The sequence below is a fragment of the Salvelinus namaycush genome, chromosome 2 (assembly GCF_016432855.1).
Source record: "Salvelinus namaycush isolate Seneca chromosome 2, SaNama_1.0, whole genome shotgun sequence".
Taxonomy (NCBI): Eukaryota; Metazoa; Chordata; class Actinopteri; order Salmoniformes; family Salmonidae; genus Salvelinus; species Salvelinus namaycush.
Window position 1 is genome coordinate 49,165,904 of NC_052308.1, and position 21,406 is coordinate 49,187,309.

General features: G+C 41.7%; 1 protein-coding gene across 1 annotated transcript in view; it reads left to right on the plus strand.

Annotated features, from left to right (window-relative positions):
* Nucleotides 1–21,406, plus strand: part of LOC120022037 (LHFPL tetraspan subfamily member 3 protein-like) — an 85,232-nt gene that overhangs the window by 20,880 nt on the left and 42,946 nt on the right. Inside the window, exon 2 of the mRNA XM_038965837.1 lies at nucleotides 15,864–16,103. Within this exon, the coding sequence (XP_038821765.1) occupies nucleotides 15,864–16,103 (240 nt within the window). The remainder of the gene's footprint in view (nucleotides 1–15,863; nucleotides 16,104–21,406) is intronic.

Here is a 21,406-nt window from a genome sequence, read left to right on the forward strand (position 1 = left end):
CCTTGATGACAGCTTTGCACACTCTTGGCATTCTCCCAAAGGCATCATGAGGAATGCTTTTCCAACAGTCTTGAAGGAGTTCCCACATATGCTGAGCACTTGTTGGCTGCTTTTCCTTCACTCTGCAGTCCAACTCATCCCAAACCATCTCAATTGGCTTGAGGTCGGGTGATTGTGTAGGCCAGGTCATCTGATGCAGCACTCCATCACTCTCCTTCTTGGTCAAATGATAGTCCCACTAAGCGCAAACCAGATGGGATGGCGTGTCGCTGAGCTGTGGTAGCCATGCTGGTTAAGTGTGCCTTGAATTCTAAATGAATCACCGACAGTGTCACCAGCAAAGCACCCCCACACCATCACACCTCCTCCTTCATGCTTCATGGTGGGAACCACACATGCAGAGATCATCTGTTCACCTACTCTGTGTCTCACAAAGACGTGGCGGTTTGAACCAAACATCTCAAATTTGGACTCATCAGACCAAAGGACATATTTCCACCAGTCTAATGTCCATTGCTCATGTTTCTTGGCCCAAGCAAGTTTCTTCTTCTTATTGGTGTCCTTTAGTAGTGGTTTCTTTGCAGCAATTCGGCCATGGAGGCCTGATTCACGCAGTCTCCTCTGAACAGTTGATGTTGAGATGTGTCTGTTACTTAAACTCTGTGAAGCATTTATTTGGGCTGCAAACTGAGGTGCATTTAACTCTAATGAACTTATCCTCTGCAGCAGAGGTAACTTTGGGTCTTCTATTCCTGTGGCGGTCCTCATTAGCGCCAGTTTCATCATGGCGTGTGATGGATTTTGCAACTGCACTTAAAGAAACTTTCAGAGTTCCTGACATTTTCCGGATTGACTGACCTTCATGTCTTAAACTAATGATGGACTGTCATTTCCCTTTGCTTATTTGAGCTGTTCTTGCCATAATATGGACTTGGTCTTTTACCAAATAGGGCTATCTTCTGTATACCACCCCTACCTTGTCACAACAGAACCGATTGTCTCAAACGAATTAAGAAGGAAAGAAATTCCACAAATGAACTTTTAACAAGGCACACCTGTTAATTGAAATGCATTCCAGGTGACTACCTCCTGAAGCTGGTTGAGAGAATGCCAAGAGTGCAAAGCTGTCATCAAGGCAAAGGGTGGCTACTTTGAAGAATCTCAAATATAAAATATATCTTTATTTGTTGAACTCTTTTTTGGTTACTACATGATTACATATGTCTTATTTCATAGTTTTGATGTTTTCACTATTATTCTACAATGTAGAAAATAGTAAAAATAAAGAAAGTCCCTGGAATGAGTAGGTGTGTCCAAACTTTTAACTGGTACTGTATATAAATTAAATAAAACAATCTAACACAAGCAGATTAAGATCATTTATTGTTATTAATAGATGGGCAGCACTACACAGGATGTTTTTTTCTGGAAAAGGTTTGGGTATAGTAGCTGTGTAGTAGTCATATGTGTATGTTTACAGTATGTATATGTTCACAGTAGATGTATGTTTGTGTTTCATTAATGCATTCATGTATGTACATGTACATGAGCTTGTGAATGGCATTAGCCTTGGATTAACAAATTCATCGATTTAGTCATTTGTTCCTCCCCCTCACGCCCCCTCTTCCCAGCTGGGCCAACCAAAATATAATGAACACCTCTGGAACGCCAAGGCCTCGAGGGCATCTGGGAAATGTAGTTATTTTCATAGAGCGGGGGGAAAAAAATCTATATCTCAGCTGACTGGCCATATATACTGTACAAATCACACTAGGCTGCATGGCAGATATACTGTAAATCCCTGTCAGAATAGCCCATTTATATTCATACTAGCACATTTCAAACAAGCTATTTCCAATGTTGAGGGACCGGCTTGATGCTTTACCGAAGCACCCAAAGCATGTTGTTTGGACACACTCTTCTCATTTCCGTTGCTCTGTTTATTAGAATGTATCTCAAACACTCCACAGTGACTGTGAATGGGCTTAACACTAACGGTCAGAGTTAATTGAATCGAGTTGGTTTTGTTCATCCAATTGTTTTCTTGCAACGTTAGAGTAGAGCGAGTCAATTGGATTTCCGTTCAGAGGACCGCAATTTGGGGGACGTTAACAACTGACGGACAATTCGTCATGCTGTTTGTTTTGTCGTCAAGCCTCTGAACAGCCTGTGCGTTTTGTGTCTTCACTCCACAGGATATATCTGACGCAATAACAACATAGCTCTCTTCACTGTTTAGTATTTGTCTCCAAATCAAATCAATGCCTAGTAAAGCTTTTTTTATTCAAAAGAATTCAAGCTGCTCAAAATTCTCAAGCCCCAAAGCTAGAAATAGTACAGAAAGATTAGTAGAGTTTATTCTTTCACACAGAGAGTGTGATAATAGTAACTGTATTTACGTATGGTACAGCTCTCAGTTGGAGGTCACTATAGAGTAGCTAGCTATCTCCAATCCCCTCGGTGAAGGTATAACCTTTATGTACATCCACAGTGCACTTCCCTTGGGTTTAACCCCTACAATGGCAGCAGTGTGTGTGTGTGTGTGTGTGTGTGTGTGTGTGTGTGTGTGTGTGTGTGTGTGTGTGTGTGTGTGTGTGTGTGTGTGTGTGTGTGTGTGTGTGTGTGTGTGTGTGTGTGTGTGTGAGAGAGAGAGAGGAAGACAGAGAGAGATGGGAAGAAAACTACTTTAAAGTGCTGTGTCTCAAAATGGGATCAGCTCTGCACTGGTTTCCAACCCGAGGCCAAACGCACGCATGCACGTGTGCACACACACACACACATGTATAAAATGAGCTCCACAAGTATTGGGACAGTGGGCCATTTTTGTTGTTTTGGCTCTGTACTCCAGCACTTTGGATTTGAAATTACACAATGACTATGAGGTTAAAGTGCAGACTGTCATTTTTTTCATCCATGTCGGGTGAACCGTTTAGAAATTACAGCACTTTTTGTACATGGTCGCCCCATTTTAGGGGACCAAAAGTATTTGGATAAATTCACTTATATGTGTATTAAAGTAGTCAAAAGTTTAGTATTTGGTCCCATATTCCTAGCACACAAGGATTACATCAAGCTTGTGACTTTACAAACTTGTTGGATGAATTTGCTATTTGTTTTGGTTGTGTTTTAGGTTATAATTGTGCCCAATATAAATGAATGGTAAATAATGTATTGTGTCATTTTGGAGTCCCTTTTATTGTAAATAAGAATAGAATATGTTTCTAAACACTTCTACATTAATGTCTATGCTTCCATTATTACGGATAATCCTGAATGAATCATGAATAATGATGAGTGAGTAAGTTACAGATGCACAAATATCATATCCCCAATACATGCTAACCTCTCAACATTACAATAACAGGGGAGGTTAGCATTTTTGGGGGGGTATGATATTTGTGTGTTTGTAACTTTCTCACTCGTCGTTATTCACGATTCTTTCAGGATTATCTGTAATCACCGTAGCATCCACATTAATGTGGATCACTGTCCCAATACTTTTGGAGCTCACTGTACATACATACACTCAAGTTCAGAGAGCATGTGCTTACATTTATTGAAGCCTCTTCCACCATCCCTGACACCGATTTAAATAATTGCCCATTAATTATTAAGTCTAAATCTTGTTAACCTGTGTCAGCCAGCCACAAGCAGAGAACAACCAATCAGAACCCAGAAACACTTCCTGGACCAATTGACAAGGAATAGAAGAGCTAGAAGGGCTCCAGCTTTGGTCAAATTAACATCAAAAGTTTAAATGTTTTGCATTTTAGCTAACTAACCCTTTTCCTAACCTTAGCATAATTCTCCTAACCTGTTGTGTTAATTATCCTTACCTGCTGCGTACATTCTCCTAACCTGCTTCGAAACGTCAAATCTGACATTAATTTGACAAAAGCTGGATCCCTTCTAACCATGACCGGGAATAGATGAACAGAAATTGAGAAAAATGTGACTACATTAATCAGACATCGATGTCAGTGCGAAAAGAGTTCACAGCACAAATCAAGTTAGAATTTGGGTCTAAATTAATTGTCTAAAGTCCAGAGTCACAAGTCCAGAGCCCGTATTCATAAAGCCGATCTAGGAACACTTTTTCCTCTTAGATCATAATGAATAAGTTGGACGGGGGGGACCTAATCCTAGATTAGCACTCCTACCCTGAGATGCTTTATTAGTATGGGCTGAGAGTTCCATTATGCAAAGAGTTCTCCTTCCTTAACGTTAAATCAGAGTGAGGGGGTTAATCAGGAGGAACGGCCCAATAAAATAACCCGGCTTGGTCACATCTGGCCTGTAGGCCACACAGGGACTGCTCAGGCCCATAGAGAGAACTCCCAAGCTGCCTGCTTCACACACACACGTGCACATGTTTAGCATGCAGGGCAAGGAGAGTGACGCATTGTTTAGCTAATAAAATGTACAGTGCATTCGCAAAGTATTCAAACCCCTTCCCTTTTTCCACATTTTGTTGACGTTACAGCCTTATTCTAAAATTGATTACATTTTCTTTTTTTGTCATCAATCTACACACAACACCCCATAATGACAAAGCGAAAACAGATTTGACATTTTTGCACATTTATAAAAAATAAATAGACAGAAACACATTATTTACATAAGTATTCAGACCATTTGTTATGAGACTCTAAACTGAGCTCAGGTGCATCCTGTTTCCATTGATCATCCTTGATGTTTCTACAACTTCAATAGAGTCCACCTGTGGTAAATTCAATTGATTGGACATGATTTGGAAAGGCACAAACCTGTCTATATATGTCTATATAAGGTTTTTGCTCTGTCCGTGCATGTCAGAGCAAAAACCAAGCCATGAGGTCGAAGGAATTGTCCGTAGAGCTCCGAGACAGGGTTGTGTCGAGGCACAGATCCTTGGGTCCTCAAGAACAGAGTGGCCTCCATCATTCTTAAATGGAAGATGTTTGGAGCCACTAAGACTCTTCCTAGAGCTGGCCGGCCGGCCAAACTGAGCAATCGGGGGAGAATGGCCTTGGTCAGGGATGTGACCAAGAACCAGATGGTTACTCTGACAGAGCTCCAGAGTTCCTCTGTGGAGATGGGAGAAACTTCCAGAAGGACAACCATATCTGCAGCCCTCCACCAATCAGGCCTTTACGGTAGAGTGGCCAGACGGAAGCCAATACTCAACAAAAGGCACATGACAGCGCGCTTGGAGTTTGCCAAAAGGCTCCTAAAGGACTCTCAGACCATGAGAAACAAGATTCCCTGGTCTGATAAAATAAAGATTGAGCTCTTCGGCCTGAATGCCAAGTGTCACATCTGGAAGAAACCTGGCACCATCTCTACGGTGAAGCATGGTGGTGGCAGCATCATGCTGTGGGGATGTTTTTCAGCGGCAGGGACTGGGGAGAATAGTCAGGATCGAGGGAAAGATGAACGGAGCAAAGTACAGAGAGATCCTTAATGAAAACCTGCTCCAGAGCGCTCAGGTTCCCCTTCCAACAAGACAATGACCCTTAGCACACAGCCAAGACAATGCAGGAGGAGGACAAGTCTCTGAATGTCCTTGAGTGGCCTAGACAGAGCCTGGACCCGATCGAACATCTCTGGAGAAACCTGAAAATAGCTGTGCAGCAATGCTCACCATCCAACCGACAGAGCTTGAGAGGATCTGCAGAAAAGAATGGGAGAAACTCCCCAAATACAGGTGTGCCAAGCTTGTAGCGTCATACCCAAGAACACGCCAAGGATGCTTCAACAAAGTAAAGTAAAGGGTCTGAATACTTATGTAAATGTGATATTTCCAGTTTTTATTTTTAATACATTTGCAAAAATGTCTATACCTGTTTTTGCTTAGTCATTATGGGGTATTATGTATAGATTGATGAGGGAAAAAACAATTTAATACATTTTAGAATAAGGCTGAATAACGGGGTCGAAATACTTTCCGAATGCACTGTATACACAGTACCAGTCAAAAGTTTGGACACACCTACTCATTCCAGGGTTTTTCTTTATTGTTTTTATTTTCTACTTAGTAGAATAATAGTGAAGACATCAAAACTATGAAATAACACATATGGAATCATATATTTGAGATTCTTCAAAGTAGCCACCCTTTGCCTTGATGACAGCTTTGCACAATCTTGGCATTCTCTCAACCAGCTTCATGAGGTAATCACCTGGAAAGCATTTCAATTAACAGGTGTGCCTTGTTAAAAGTTAATATGTGGAATTGCATTCCTTCTTAATGCATTTGAGCCAATCAGTTGTGTTGTGACAAGGTATGGGTGGTATACAGAAGATAGCACTATTTGGTAAAATACCAAGTCCATATTATGGCAAGAACAGCTCAAATAAGCAAAGAGAAATGACAGTCCATCATTACTTTAAGACATGAAGGTCAGTCAATCCGGAAAATTTCAAGAACTTTGAAAGTTTCTTCAAGTGCAGTCGCAAAAACCATCAAGCGATATGATGAAACTGGCTCTCATGAGCTCGGCCACAGGAAAGGAAGACCCTACCTCTGCTGCAGAGGATAATTTCAGATTGCAGCCCAAATAAATGCTTCACAGAGTTCAAGTAACAGACACATCTCAACATCAACTGTTCAGAGGAGACTGCGTAAATCAGGCCTTCATGGTCGAATTTCTGCTAAGAAACAACTACTAAAGGACACCAAAAATAAGAAGAGACTTGTTTGGGAAAAGAAACATGAGCAATGGACCGGTGGAAATGTATCCTTTGGTCTGAAGCATTCAAATTTGAGATTTTTGGTTCCAACCTCCATTCAGAGTAGGTGAACAGATGATCTATGCATGTGTGTTTCCCACCATGAAGCTTGGAGGAGGAGGTGTGATGGTGTTGGGGTGCTTTGCTGGTGACACTGTCAAGGATTTATTTAGAATTCAAGGCACACTTAACCAGCATGGCTACCACAGCATTCTGCAGCGATACGGCATCCCATCTGGTTTGTGCTTAGTGGGACTATCATTTGTTTTTCAACAGGACAATGACCCAATACACCTCCAGGCTGTGTAAGGGATATTTGACCAAGAAGGAGAGTGATGGAGTGCTGCATCAGAAGACCTGGCCTCCACAATCACCCTACCTCAACCAAGTTGAGGTGGTTTGGGGTGAGTAGGACTGCAGAGTGAAGGAAAAGCAGCCAACAAGTGCTCAGCATATGTGGGAACTCCTTCAAGACTGTTGGAAAAGCATTCCAGGTGAAGCTGGTTGAGAGAATGCCAAGAGTGTGCAAAGCTGTCATCAAGGCAAAGGGTGGCTATTTGAAGAATCTAAAATATATTTTGATTTGTTTAACACTTTTTTGGTTACTACATGATTCCATGTGTTATTTTCACTGATGTATTCACTATTATTCTACAATGTGGAAAATAGTAAAAATAAAGAAAAAACCTTGAATGAGTAGGTGTGTCCAAATGTTTGACTGGTAATGTATATATATATATATATAAATATACATATATATATTGAGAGCATACTGGTATGTATAGTACATACAGAATATGTTGTCGTTACTGTATAATATGTGCACATTTTTTTTCATGGTCGTTGTTGGCAACATTCAGTTCTCTGTGTCATCTAATGAAGTAATAGAAGGTTAATAGTGCTCTTCCTATCTCGATGCACACGCTCGTCGAAAAGGTTATCCCTGAATCCCAAGGATATGGGTTGTTATCAATTATTAGTCTACAGTACACTGAAATACCCTTTTATTTGTGCTCGCCAAAGTGGAATACATTGTGGTTAGTGCAGCGAGAGAGAAAGAAGGAGGTAGAAAGAGAGAGTGAGGGAGAGAGAGAAAGTGCCGCCCCAGGGCATGATGGGTAGTGCGTGAGGATCCAACCCGCTGTTGCTGTGCACTATGGCAACACTACATGGTTCCCCGACGATGGTTTTAATTCGAGTGCAGTCATTAAAATTGTAATAAGACCAGCAATAAAACTGGCAAGGTGTTTGCTTTTGTACAATGTAAAGTATTCAGACTCCTTGACTTTTTTCCACATTTTGTTACGTTACAGCCTTATTCTAAAATTGATTAAATTGTTTTTCCCCCTCATCAATCTACACACAATACCCCATAATGACAAAGCAAAAACAGGTTTTTAGAAATTTGTGAAATATCACATTTACATGAGTATTCAGACCCTTTACACAGGGCTTTGTTGAAGCACCTTTGGCAGCGATTACAGCCTTGAGTCTTCTCGGGTATGACACTAAAAGCTTGGCACACCTGTATTTGAGGAGCTTCTCCCATTCTTCTCTGCAGATCCTCTCAAGCTCTGTCAGGTTGGATGTGGAGCGTTGCTGCACATCTATTCTCAGGTCTTTCCAGAGATGTTCATTTGGGTTCAAGTCCGGCATCTGGCTGGGCCACTGAAGGACATTCAAAGACTTGTCCCAAAGCCACTCCTGTGTTGTTTTGGCTGTGTGCTTAGGGTCGTTGTCTTGTTGGAAGGTGAACCTTCGCCCCCAGCCTGATGTCCTGAGCGTCCTGAGGTTTTCATCAAGGATCTCTGTACTTTGATCCATTCATCTTTCCCTCGATCCTGACTAGTCTCCCAGTCCCTGCTGCTGAAAAACATCCCCACCTGAGCTCAATTTTAAGTATCTTAGCAAAGGGTCTGAATACTTATGTAAATAAGGTATTTCTGTTTTTAATTTTTAATGAATTAGCAAAAAATTATGAAAACCTGTTTTCTCTTTGTCATTATGGGGTATTGTGTATAGATTGCTGAGGAAAATGTTTTATTTAATACATTTTAGAATAAGGCTGTAACGTAACAAAATGTGGAAAAAGTCAAGGGGTCTAAATACTTTCTGAAGGCACTGTATATCGAGTGTTTAATGATTAGACTTTGTTGACTGATTTCAAAGGCCAGGATTGTGTTTGTGTGTTTGTGTGTGCGCGAGTGCGTTGCATGTCCAATTTGCAGTTTCACATGTGAAATAGCCATTTTCACATGTTGAGCTTAAATTTAACGTGAAACCCTATTTTCACATGTATTACATTTAGAGTTCACATGTTAACGTCACCTTTTTACACGTGATGAACATTTTCACCTCACATGTGAATTGCAGTTTTACGTGAAATTTGCGGTTTTCAGTCCTTATTTGCTACATACATTTTTGGACTTATAAATTAATTAAATGAACCCAATGATTCTTGAAGAATATAATGTATAAATGAGCTTAGTTCAACTGTCATACCCCATCAGAATCCCAAATATACTGAACAACAATATAAACGTAACATGTAAAGTGTTGATCCCCATATTTCATGAGCTGAAATAAAATACATTATTTATACAAAAATATGTGGACACCCCTTCAAATGAGTGGATTCGGCTATTACATTTTTTACTGAAGAGCTCAGTGACTAGGAAAAGTCTAGGAGCAACAACGGCTCAGCCGCGAAGTAGTAGGCCACACAAGCTCACAGAACGGGACCTCCGAGTGCTGAAGTTTGTAGTGTGCAAAAAAATAGTCTGTCCTCAGTTGCAACTCTCACTACCGAGTTCCAAACTGCCTCTGGAAGCAACGTCAGCACAACAACTGATCGTGGGGAGCTTCATGAAATGGCTTCATGAAAAGCCTAAGATCACCATGCACAATGCCAAGCGTGGGCTGGAGTGTTGTAAAGCTCACCGCCATTGGACTCTGGAGCAGTGGAAATGCATTCTCTGTAGTGATGATTCACGCTACACCATCTGGCAGTCCGACGGACGAATCTGGGTTTTGCGGATGCCAGGAGATCACTACCTGCCCCAATGCATAGTGTCAACTACAAAGTTTGGTGGCGGAGGAATAATGGTCTGGGGCTGTTTTTCATGGTTCGGGCTAGGCCCCTTAGTTCCAGTGAAGGGAAATCTTAACGCTACAGCATACAATGACATTTGTAGACAATTCTGTGCTTCCAACTTTGTGGCAACAGTTTGGGGAAGGCCCTTTCCTCACTAATGCTCTTGTGGCTGAATGGAAGCAAGTCCCCACAGCAATGTTCCAAACTCTAGTGGAAAGCCTTCCCAGAAGAGTGGAGGCCGTTATAGCAGCAAAGGGGGAACAACTCCATATTGATGCCCATGATTTTGGAATGAGATGTTCGACGAGCAGGTGTCCACATACTTTTGGTCATGTAGTGTACCCCCGAAATTCTCCATACACACAAAAAGCTTATTTCTCTCAAATTCTGTGCACAAATCTGTTTTCATCCCTGTTTGTGAGCATTTCTCCTTTTCCAAGATATTCCATCCACCTGACAGGTGTGGTATATCAAGAAGCTGATTAAACAGCATGGTCGTTACATAGGTGCACATTGTGCTGGGGACAATAAAAGTCCACTCTAAAATAGGCACTTTTGTCACACAACACATTACCACAGATGTTTCAAGTTTAGAAGGAGTGTGCAATTGGCATGCAGACTGCAGGAATGTCTACCAGAGCTGTTGCCAGATAATTGAATGTTCATTTCTTTACCATAAGCTGCCTCCAACATCATTTTAGAGAATTGGCAGTACCGCGGACCACGTGTAACCATGCCACCCCAGGACCTCCACATCCGGCTTCTTCACCTGTGGGATCGTCTGAGATCAGCCACTCGGAAAGCTGATTAAACTGTGGGTTTGCACAATTGAAGAATTTCTCCGGTAAGCTCAGTTGCGTGCATCCTGTCCTTACTAGGGTCTTGACCTGACGCCAGTCGTAACCGACTAAAATGGGCAAATGCTCACCTTCGATGGAGAAGTGTGTTCTTCACAGATTAATCCCAGTTTCAACTGTACCGGGCAGATGGCAGACAGCGTGTATGGCATTGTGTGGGGGCGAGTTGTTTGCTAATGTCAATGTTGTGAACAGAGTGCCCCATGGTGGCGGTGAGGTTATGGTATGGGCAGGCATAAGCTACTGACAATGAACACAATTTAATTTTATCGATTGCAATTTGAATGCACAGAAATACCGTGATGAGATCCTGAGGCCCATTGTCGTGCCATTCATCCGCAGCCATCTCCTCGTGTTTAAGCATGATAATGCATGACCTCATGTCACAAGGATCTGTACACAATTCCTGGAAGTTGAAAATGTCCAAGTTCTTCCATGGCCTGCATACTCACCAGACATGTCACCCGTAGAGCATGTTTGGGATGCTCTGGACCAACATTTACGACAGTAAATATAATATCCAGCAACTTCGCACAGCAATTGAAGAGGAGTGGAACAACATTCCACAGCCCTAATCAACAGCTGATCAACTCTATGCAAAGGAGATGTGTCGCGCTGCATGAGGCAAATGGTGGTCACAGCAGATACTGGTTTTCTGATCCATGCCCCTACCTTTTTTATTTATTTATTTAACTAGGCAAGTCAGTCAAGAACAAATTCTTATTTACAATGACATCCTACCAAAAGGCAAAAGGCCTCCTGCGGGGACGGGGGCCTGGGATTAAAAATAAAAATAAATACAATATAAATATAGGAAAAAACACACATCACAACAAGAGAGACAACACAACACCACATAAAGAGAGACCTAAGACAACAATATAGCAAGGCAGCAACACATGACAACACAGCATGGTAGCATCACAACATAACATAACAACAACATTGTAGCAACACAATGGTAGCAGCACAAAACATGGTACAAACATTATTGGGCACAGACCACAGCACAAAGGGCAAGAAGGTAGAGTCAACAATACATCGCACAAAGCAGCCACAACTGTCAGTTTAAGGTATCTGTGACCAACAGATGCATATCTGTATTCCCAGTCATGTGAAATCCATAGATTAGGGCCTAATTCATTTATTTCAGTTGAATGATTTCCTTATACAGTTGAAGTCAGAAGTTTACATACACTTAGGTTGGAGTCATTAAAACTAATTATTCAACCACTCCACACTTTTCTTGTTAACAAACTATAGTTTTGGCAAGTCGGTTAGGACATCTACTTTGTGCATGACACAAGTAATTTTTCCAACAATTGTTTACAGACAGATTATTTCACTTATAATTCACTGTATCACAATTCCAGTGGGTTAGAAGTTTACATACACTAAGTTGACTGTGCCTTTAAACAGTTTGGAAAATTCCCGAAAATGATGTCATGGCTTTAGAAGCTTCTGATAGGCTAATTGACATAATTTGAGTCAATTGGAGGTGTACCTGTGGCTGTATTTCAAGCCCTACCTTCAAAGTCAGTGCCTCTTTACTTGGCATCATGGGAAAATCAAAAGAAAACAGCCAAGACCTCAGAAAAAAAAGTTGTAGACCTCCACAAGTCTATTTCATCCTTGGGAGCAATTTCCAAATGCCTGAAGGTACCACGTTCATCTGTACAAACAGTAGTACGCAAGTATAAACACCATGGGACCATGCAGCCGTCATATCGCTCAGGAAGGAGACGCGTTCTGTCTCCTAGAGATGAACGTACTTTGGTGTGAAAAGTGCAAATCAATCCCAGAACAACAGCAAAGGACCTTGTGAAGATGCTGGAGGAAGCAGGTACAAAACTATCTATATCCACAGTAAAACGAGTCCTATATCGACATAGCCTGAAAGGCCGCTCAGCAAGGAAGAAGCCACTGCTCCAAAACTGCACATGGGGACAAAGATCGTACTTTTTGGAGAAATGTCCTCTGGCCTGATGAAACAAAAATAGAACTGTTGGCCATAATGACCATCATTATGTTTGGAGGAAAAAGGGGGAGGCTTGTAAGCCGAAGAATATCATCCCAACCGTGAAGCACAGGGGTGGCAGCATCATGTTGTGGGGATGCTTTGCTGCAGGATGGACCGGTGCACTTCACAAAATAGATGGCATCATGAGGTAGGAAAATTATGTGGATATATTGAAGCAACATCTCAAGACATCAGTCAGGAAGTTAAAGCTTGGTCGCAAATGGGTCTTCCAAATGGACAATGACCCCAAGCTTAGTTCCAAAGTTGTGGCAAAATGGCTTAAGGACAACAAAGTCAAGGTATTGGAGTGGCCATCACAAAGCCCTGACCTCAATCCTATAGCAAATTTGTGGGCAGAACTGAAAAAGTGTGTGCGAGCAAGGAGGCCTACAAACCTGACTCAGTTACATCAGCTCTGTCAGGAGGAATGGGCAAAAATTCACCCAACTTATTGTGGGAACCTTGTGGTAGGATGCCCAAAACATTTGACCCAAGTTAAACAATTTAAAGGCAATGCTACCAAATACTAATTGAGTGTATGTAAACTTCTGACCCACTGGGAATGTGATGAAATAAATAAAAGCTGAAATAGAATGATTTATCTACTATTATTCTGACATTTCACATTCTTAAAATAAAGTGGTGATCCTAACTGACCTAAGACAGGGAATTTTTACTCTGATTAAGTGTCAGGAACTGTGAAAAACTGAGTTTAATTGTATTTGGCTAAGGTGTATGTAAACTTCCTGCTTCAACTGTATGTAATCTTTGATATTGTTGCATTTATATTTTGCTCTGTGTATAAGCTTGTTTTACTCCAATGTTTTTAAACGAAGTAAATGTAAACAATCAATTTATAGCCTAAAAACATGGTTAAAACTTTCATTTTGATTTAATGGATTTTCAGTCCTTGCATCCAAAGCATAGTCTATGGATTTGAGAGTGGTTGAATTTCTCCAACCCCATCCGTCAGCCTTTTACTGAAACTGTGTGGAGGCACTTTGTTAATGTTTCAATTAAGGATTGTCGCCAAATACCTTTAATAGAGTCATAGTGGTGTTATATTTCGCAATCCTGTAGTGAGCGAGTCTTTTTTTGGCCATCAAGCAAAACTTCTGAATTCGAGAACAAAATTCTTAGTATTGCCAACAAAAATAATGATTTATTAACCCCAAAAGTATTGATAGCAAAACACATGAAAAACAGGTGAATTAACTTGTGTCCGAAAACCACAGTTTTTTTTCCCACACGTGATTTATTCATGTGTTTATTTGTAAGTGTGCACGTGGTGTGTGCGTGTCTACAAGAGAGCAGCGGTGGACGAGGGACTGTCCTCCCTGTTATGTGATGGATGAACAGTTATAAGTCCTGCTCCAGAAAAAGAGGACATATGCCCATAAGACACAGTGTTACCATGGAGGTACACTAAATCTCCTTCCCTCTTATTTTTCTCACAAATTTTCCCTCTCTTTTCAGTTCTTTGACGCATTGTCTTTCTCCTTTCGGACCGTCTTCATCCTTTCCTTCCATTTCTTCATCCTCCCTCTCTCTCTCTCTTACTCCTTTTGAGGCTTTATTTCACTCCGGCATTCTCCCTCCATCCCCTCCCTTCCTCATGATGAATAATTCATAAAGCTTCTTCTTCTTCTTCTCCTCGGCTGTGTGTGTGTGTGTGTGTGTGTGTGTGTGTGTGTGTGTGTGTGTGTGTGTGTGTGTGTGTGTGTGTGTGTGTGTGTGTGTGTGTGTGTGTGTGTGTGTGTGTGTGTGTGTGTGTGTGACAGTGGTGGATCAAAGCATGTCCTACCTTCACGGCGTAGATCAGCGCTCATTGGTCTTTGCCGCTGACAGGAAACAACCTGTCCCCCTGCTCCTCTTAAAAAAGTTAAAGTGATCCGTTTACTTTCCTTTTCCTCCTGTTGTATACTGCAGATGAACGACACTACTGTCTGGAGACACTTGTTTTTTTTATTTTTATATTGGTTCTGAAAGCCGATAATGTGTATGTATGTGTGTATCTTTATCTGTAAGTATAAGCCATAGTTTAGGCCTGTTCCTAGTGCAATCACAATACATAGTGCAGAGAGAATATTGTATTTTATTTGACCTTTTTTCAGTAATGTAACATACTACATCAGGTTGTATGTTATATGGCGGCGTACGATATTACGCGACTTCTGTCTCCGCTTGTATCGTTGCAGGTAATATGTACAGTGTTAGTCAGAGTTCGCTTGTTGCGAGCGACATTGGAAGAAGACACTGATACAGTGCGAATGATGCCTTCCACAAACAATGCAAGTGCAGCAGTGTATCTCCGCTTCAAGTTGTTCCCTTTGGCCGCAGGAATCCATATATAAATGGACCCTGCCTTGAGCGGGGAACTTACAGTGGCAGTGCAATGGCAGTGTGGTCTTTCAACCTCATTATAGATGACTGTGTGGTGTGGTTGTCGACAGACGCTCGCACCTCTTTAGCCGGGGTCTTTTCACTGGGCTCAGCTGCAGTGCAGTGTCAGTGTTCTCCACTGACTCCACTGGTCCTTTGCTGAAGATGAATACGATTGTCGGCAACAATAACGCTCTGTTCCTCTTTCTGCTATCTTTATTAGTATTTTCTCTCTCCCTATTTCTCTCGCTCCCCATCTCCCTCTTTCTTTGGCTCAGCCTTGGTCGAGTGCAAGAGCAGGACAGAGAGGGATGCTTGCGAAGCAGTTCCAATGGCAATGAGGGTTGACTTACGATGCAGTGTGAAATTGAGCAATTATATACTTTTTTTCTCCTTCCCTTTTTTTCTCTCCATGTCTCCCTCTTTTGTTCCCTTTCCTTACTCCAAAAACCTGTTTTCCTTGCCTAAATCTCACCTATCCTACCTATAGTACCCCTACCAACACAACACCGTTCCCATTTGTTCACCCCCCCCTATACCACCCCCCCAATCTACCTCTTCAGCCCTCCCCATGACACTTCCCATACAACCCCACCCCAAACGGTACACTTTGTACTATCTCCTTAACCCTCTCCCCTGAAACTATACACTTCATCCTGTCTCAAGCGAATACGCTAAACCATACAGTGGAAGTGTGGTCTTTCACCCTGATTATAGATGACTCTGTTGTGTGGTAGTCGACATGCACCTCTTATAGCTAGGGCTCACCTCTCTCCCCCCCCTGCTCTCTCTCCCATAGCCGTGTGTTTGATCCTGGGCTGTATGATCTTTCCGGATGGCTGGGACTCGGAAGTGGTGCGAGACATGTGTGGCGAGGAGACGGGGAAGTACACGCTGGGGAACTGTTCGGTGCGCTGGGCCTACATGCTGGCTATCGTTGGCATCATGGACGCCCTCATCCTCTCCTTCCTGGCCTTCGTGCTGGGCAACCGGCAGAACGACTTCCAGCTGGAGGAGCAGCTTAAAGCAGAACAAAAAGGTGAGACGCTAATGACGCTAGGCCGACTGCTAGGCTAATGCTAATCTTTGTTTTATTATGCGCCAAAAGTCCTATTTTTTTTTTTACCACATCTTACCAGCAGTACTGTAAAATAAAGCATTGCCCATTTACCAGATGGGCTAGGTTATTGAGACACCAGTGGCTAATGCTAATTGTTGTCATATATCAGGCAATACACTGGATTTACAAAATGCTATGTTTTAAAGTGATGAAATTTAAAAACCAGTTCTGTCCTTTTGTATTATTTTAGTGAGTATCAAGTGTCAATGTAATGGTTTTGAGTTTGAAATTTGGCACAAACAAGTCTCCACGTAGCTAGCTCAACTCACAGCTAACTACACTATATATACAAAAGCATCTGGACACCCCTTCAAATGAGTGGATTTGGCTATTTCAGCCACACCCGTTGCTGACAGGTGTATAAAATCGAGCACACAGCCATGCAATCTCCATAGACAAACATTGGCAGTAGAATGGCCTTACAACACTCACACCGAGTTCTAAACTCCCTCTGGAAGCAACGTCAGCACAAGAACTGTTTGTCTGGAGCTTCATGAAATGGGTTTCCATGGTCGAGCAGTCGCACACAGGCCTAAGATCAACATGCACAATGCCAGGCGTCAGCTGGAGTTGGACTCTGGAGCAGTGGAAAAGCGCTCTCGGTGTGATGATTCATGCTTCACCATCCGGCAGTCCGACGGACAAATCTGGGTTTGTCGAATGCAAGGAGAACGCCACCTGCCCAAATGCACATTTTGGTATGAGATTGTTGTGGATGGCTGTACACAAATCTAAATGTGTATGTGAACCCAAGAAGTCTAAGCTGCCTATCAATCATTGTTTTTGCAACCAGTGGACAGCCAGTGAAAAATGTGCTCTTGCAACAGCTGCATAGTGCGGATCCCAGCCTATGGAATAAAAGTGGGGCTTTTATTGTTCAATCTAATTCATTATAATAAAACATTATATACAGTGGCAAGAAAAAGTGTGAACCCTTTGGAAATACCTGGATTTCTGCATAAATGGAGTCTGATCTTCATCTAGGTCACAACAACAGACAAACACAGTCTGCTTAAACTAATAACACACAAACAACTATATGTTTTCATGTCTTTATTGAACACACCGTGTAAACATTCACAGTGCACGGTGGGAAAAGTATGTGAACCCTTGGATTTAATAACTGGTTGACCCTCCTTTGGCAGCAATAACCTCAACCAAACGTTTTCTGTAGTTGCGGATCGGACCTGTACAACGGGCAGGAGGAATTTTGGACCATTCCTCTTTACAAAACTGTTTCAGTTCAGCAATATTCTTGGAATGTCTCGTGTGAACTGCTCTCTTGAGGTCATGCCACAGCATCTCAATCGGGTTGAGGTCAGGACTCTGACTGGGCCACTCCAGAAGGCGTATTTTCTTCTGTTGAAGCCATTATATTGTTGATTTACTTCTGTGTTTTGGGTTGTTGTCCTGTTGCGTCACCTAACTTCTGTTGAGCTTCAATTGGCGGACAGATAGCCTAACATTCTCCTGCAAAATGTCTTGATAAACTTGGGAATTCATTTTTCTGTCGATGATAGCAAGCTGTCTAGGCCCTGAGGCAGAGAAGCAGCCCCAAACCATGATGCTCCCTCCACCATACTTTACAGTTGGGATGAGGTTTTGATGTTGGTGTGCTGTGCCTTTTTTTCCTCCACACATTGTGTTGTGTGTTCCTTCCAAACAACTCAACTGTAGTTTTATCCGTCCACAGAATATTTTGCCTGGAACATCCAGGTGCACTTTCGCAAACTTCAGATGTGCAGCAATGTTTTTTTTGGACAGCAGTGGTTTGGACACACCTACTCATTCCAGGGTTTTTCTTTATTTTTACTATTTTCTACATTGTAGAATAATAGTGAAGTCATCAAAACTATGAAATAACACATATGGAATCATGTAGTAACAAAAAAGTGTTAAACAAATCAAAATATATTTTAGACTTCTTCCGTGGTGTCCTCCCATGAACAACATTCTTGTTTAGAGTTTTACGTATCGTAGACTCGTCAACAGAGATGTTAGCATGTTCCAGAGATTTCTGTAAGTCTTTAGTTGACACTAGGATTCTTCTTAACCTCATTGAGCATTCTGCGCTGTGCTCTTGCAGTCATCTTTGCAGGACGGCCACTCCTAGGGAGAGTAGCAACAGTGCTGAACTTTCTCCATTTATAGACAATTTGTCCTACCTTGGACTGATGAACATCAAGGCTTTTAGAGATACTTTTGTAACCCTTTCCAGCTTTATACAAGTCAACAATTCTTAATCTTATTTGTCTTCTGGGATATCTTTTGTTCGAGGCATGGCAAACTCAAATTCTGTGAGTGTTTTTTATAGGGCAAGGCAGCTCTAACCTACATCTCCAATCTCGTCTCATTGATTGGACTCCAGGTTAGCTGACTCCTGAGTCCAATTAGCTTTTGGAGAAGTCATTAGCTTAGGGGTTCACATACTTTTTCCAACCTACACTGTGAATGTTTAAATGATGTATTCAATATAGACAAGAAAAATACAATAATTTGTGTGTTATTAGTTTAAGCACACTGTTTGTTTATTGTTGTGACTTAGATGAAGATCAGATCAAATTTGATGACCAATTTATGCAGAAATGCAGGTAATTCCAAAGGGTTCACACACTTTTTCTTGCCACAGTATATATCCATTGATTCTTGAAGAATATAACTTATAAATGCCTCATGAGCTTAGTTCGACTGTCACACCACATGAGAACCCAAAATATAAGCTTGTTTTTTCTCCAATGTTTGTAAACAAACACTGTATAGCCTCATAACATGGTTAAAACAATCATTTTGATGATATGGATGGTTAGTCCTTGCATCCATAGCTCTGTCTATTAATCTGAGAGTTCTTACATTTCTCCAGGCCCACCCCTCAACTGTGGATTCACCAATTAAACAGCCGCATATTATCAAGGTATCAAAGTGTCACCAACAAAAAAGGTCAACAATAGGCCTATAGCAAATGCCGCCTATGGCATACATTTTTCACACGTAAATAGCACTTTTCAGTAGTGCTCAAAGCATGCCATTACATGAGCACAGCATTTATTTTTCAACTCGAATCAATGAGCCCAATCAGTCCTCCATGACAACAGAATCATAAACAACAGAGTAGGCCTGGCTAATAAGTCCTTCGTTATTGGGTAATGCTCAGGTAAAACAATTAGGCTAATATATACTTCCATATTTCCAAGTCCTATTCCTGAAGATCAAGGGATAATAAATTAATTGGAATGACGGATAATCTGATAGACATTGGTTTTTAATGTAAAGATAACTTAATCATATTATTATATGTAGTAGAAAGTGATGGGTTAGAAGAAGCTTACATAACCAACACAAAGTAAAATTTTACATCCATTTATGGCCAGCTATGTAAACTATAACATTGATTTATCCTGCAATAGATGTTGTTCAATTGGTAACATACATTTTTGTAAATTGTTTGCCTCTAAAAGGGAAAGTAATCTAATGTAATCAGATTACATTACTGAGTGTGGGTAATCCAAAAGGTATGTTACTGATGACAATTTTGGACAGGTAACTAGTAACAGATTACATTTAGAAAGTAACCTACCTGAACACCGCAGGGGGAACTCTACACCATACTTAACCAGGTCAGGATGTGTTTTTCTTGTAGCTTGCACAATCAGGGCTGGTTCCCCTGCTTGTTTGACTTGAAAATGGTGATGTTGGTGGGGATGGGGGTTTAAGCTTCAGGGGACACATGTTCAAAAATATTTGATCTTGCATTTCAGTCGTGTGCATTACATCATCCAGGTTTTCAGTCATCTACCCACGGTTCCCTTTATAACATTTCAGTGTATGAAATATTTCTATGTGTGCTGTCTAAGTGTTGCATAACGAGACAACGCTGCTCTATCTAGATTCGGTGCATCTGTATATTTGTACGATTTACCATAAATATTGTTAGCGTCGTGATGAGGGATGTTGCAGCATGATCAGAGCCAGGAAAAGACGGAGAGCGCGTCGAGCTTCCTTTTTTACCCCCCCCCCCAATTCCTTCATAGCCCTCTGATTCTATTGAGGAAGTTTCCATGGTTACGTGTCAGATTCAAGCAGGATAAGGCTGCGGTTGCTCTCTCTCCCCAGCGACCCGGCACTCTGCAGCTGTGCATGCTTTCCCTCCTTCCTCTCCCTCTCTCGCTCACATACATTTTCTAATATTCCTCCAATCATTCCTCCTCAATTCTCCCCCTATCGATTGTCTCTCCTTCCTCCCCCACCTCCCTCTCTCTCCATCATCCCTCATCTGGATGCTCATTTTGTTTCATCAGGTTTAAGGATGGGGGTAAATGAGGTAGGTGGGGGTAAATGAGGTCGGAGGGGGTGGGGGGCCAGAAAGAGGGGATGGAGGGTTGGGGGGCTCTGGGATAACACAAGATCAGATTATGGGGGGGGGGGGGGCAGTGTGTGTGGAGGGGGGTGTTAAGGCATCTGTAGGTGCCTGAGGATCGGTGTTGCGTCAACAACAAAACCTGGTGGCACTGTGCCAGAACTCCTCTGGCGTTATTTGTTTTTGCCTTAATCCACTCTGCTGTTTCCCCCATCTGTATTTATTTATTCTTCATCAGATAAAATAGCTTCAGTCACAGCGTCATGGTTCGTTTCATTGAGATAAGACTGCTTCTCTGTCATAAATATATCACGCCCTGAATGCAATTATAAAAACAAGTTATACATGAAATATAAACCTAAATAAGATTAGTTTTAAACCACTTTTTTTGTTTGAATAAGATACGATGGAGCATTGAAGGGCAGATGTGGACATGTTTGTGTGTTGGGAGCCGTGCTCGTGTCCGATGGATTCCGAGGGATAATTTCCAGCCACATTTTTCAGAGGGTCTCCCTCCCCTGCTTCCCGCTCCAGACCTCCCACTGGTTCTCACCGCGGGAGGCCAGAATTTGGATAGAATTCCGACGGAGCTGCAAATCTTATTTGAGCCAGCCAAGAGGAATAGTCTTATTCAACAACCCTTGGGGATAAACAGCTGGTTTAACCTGCTATCAAAGGAAAATACACTATACTTAATACATTTATATAATGGGATTTTTTTCAACCTTCGATATTATCACATTGAACTAGTCTCTATTTGACACTGGGCTCGTGCAATAGTAGAACTGTATAAAGACAACAGTGATGTTGTGCCTGTAGCCTACATAAAATCAAGATGTGATTTAGTAAATGACTACATACAGACTAC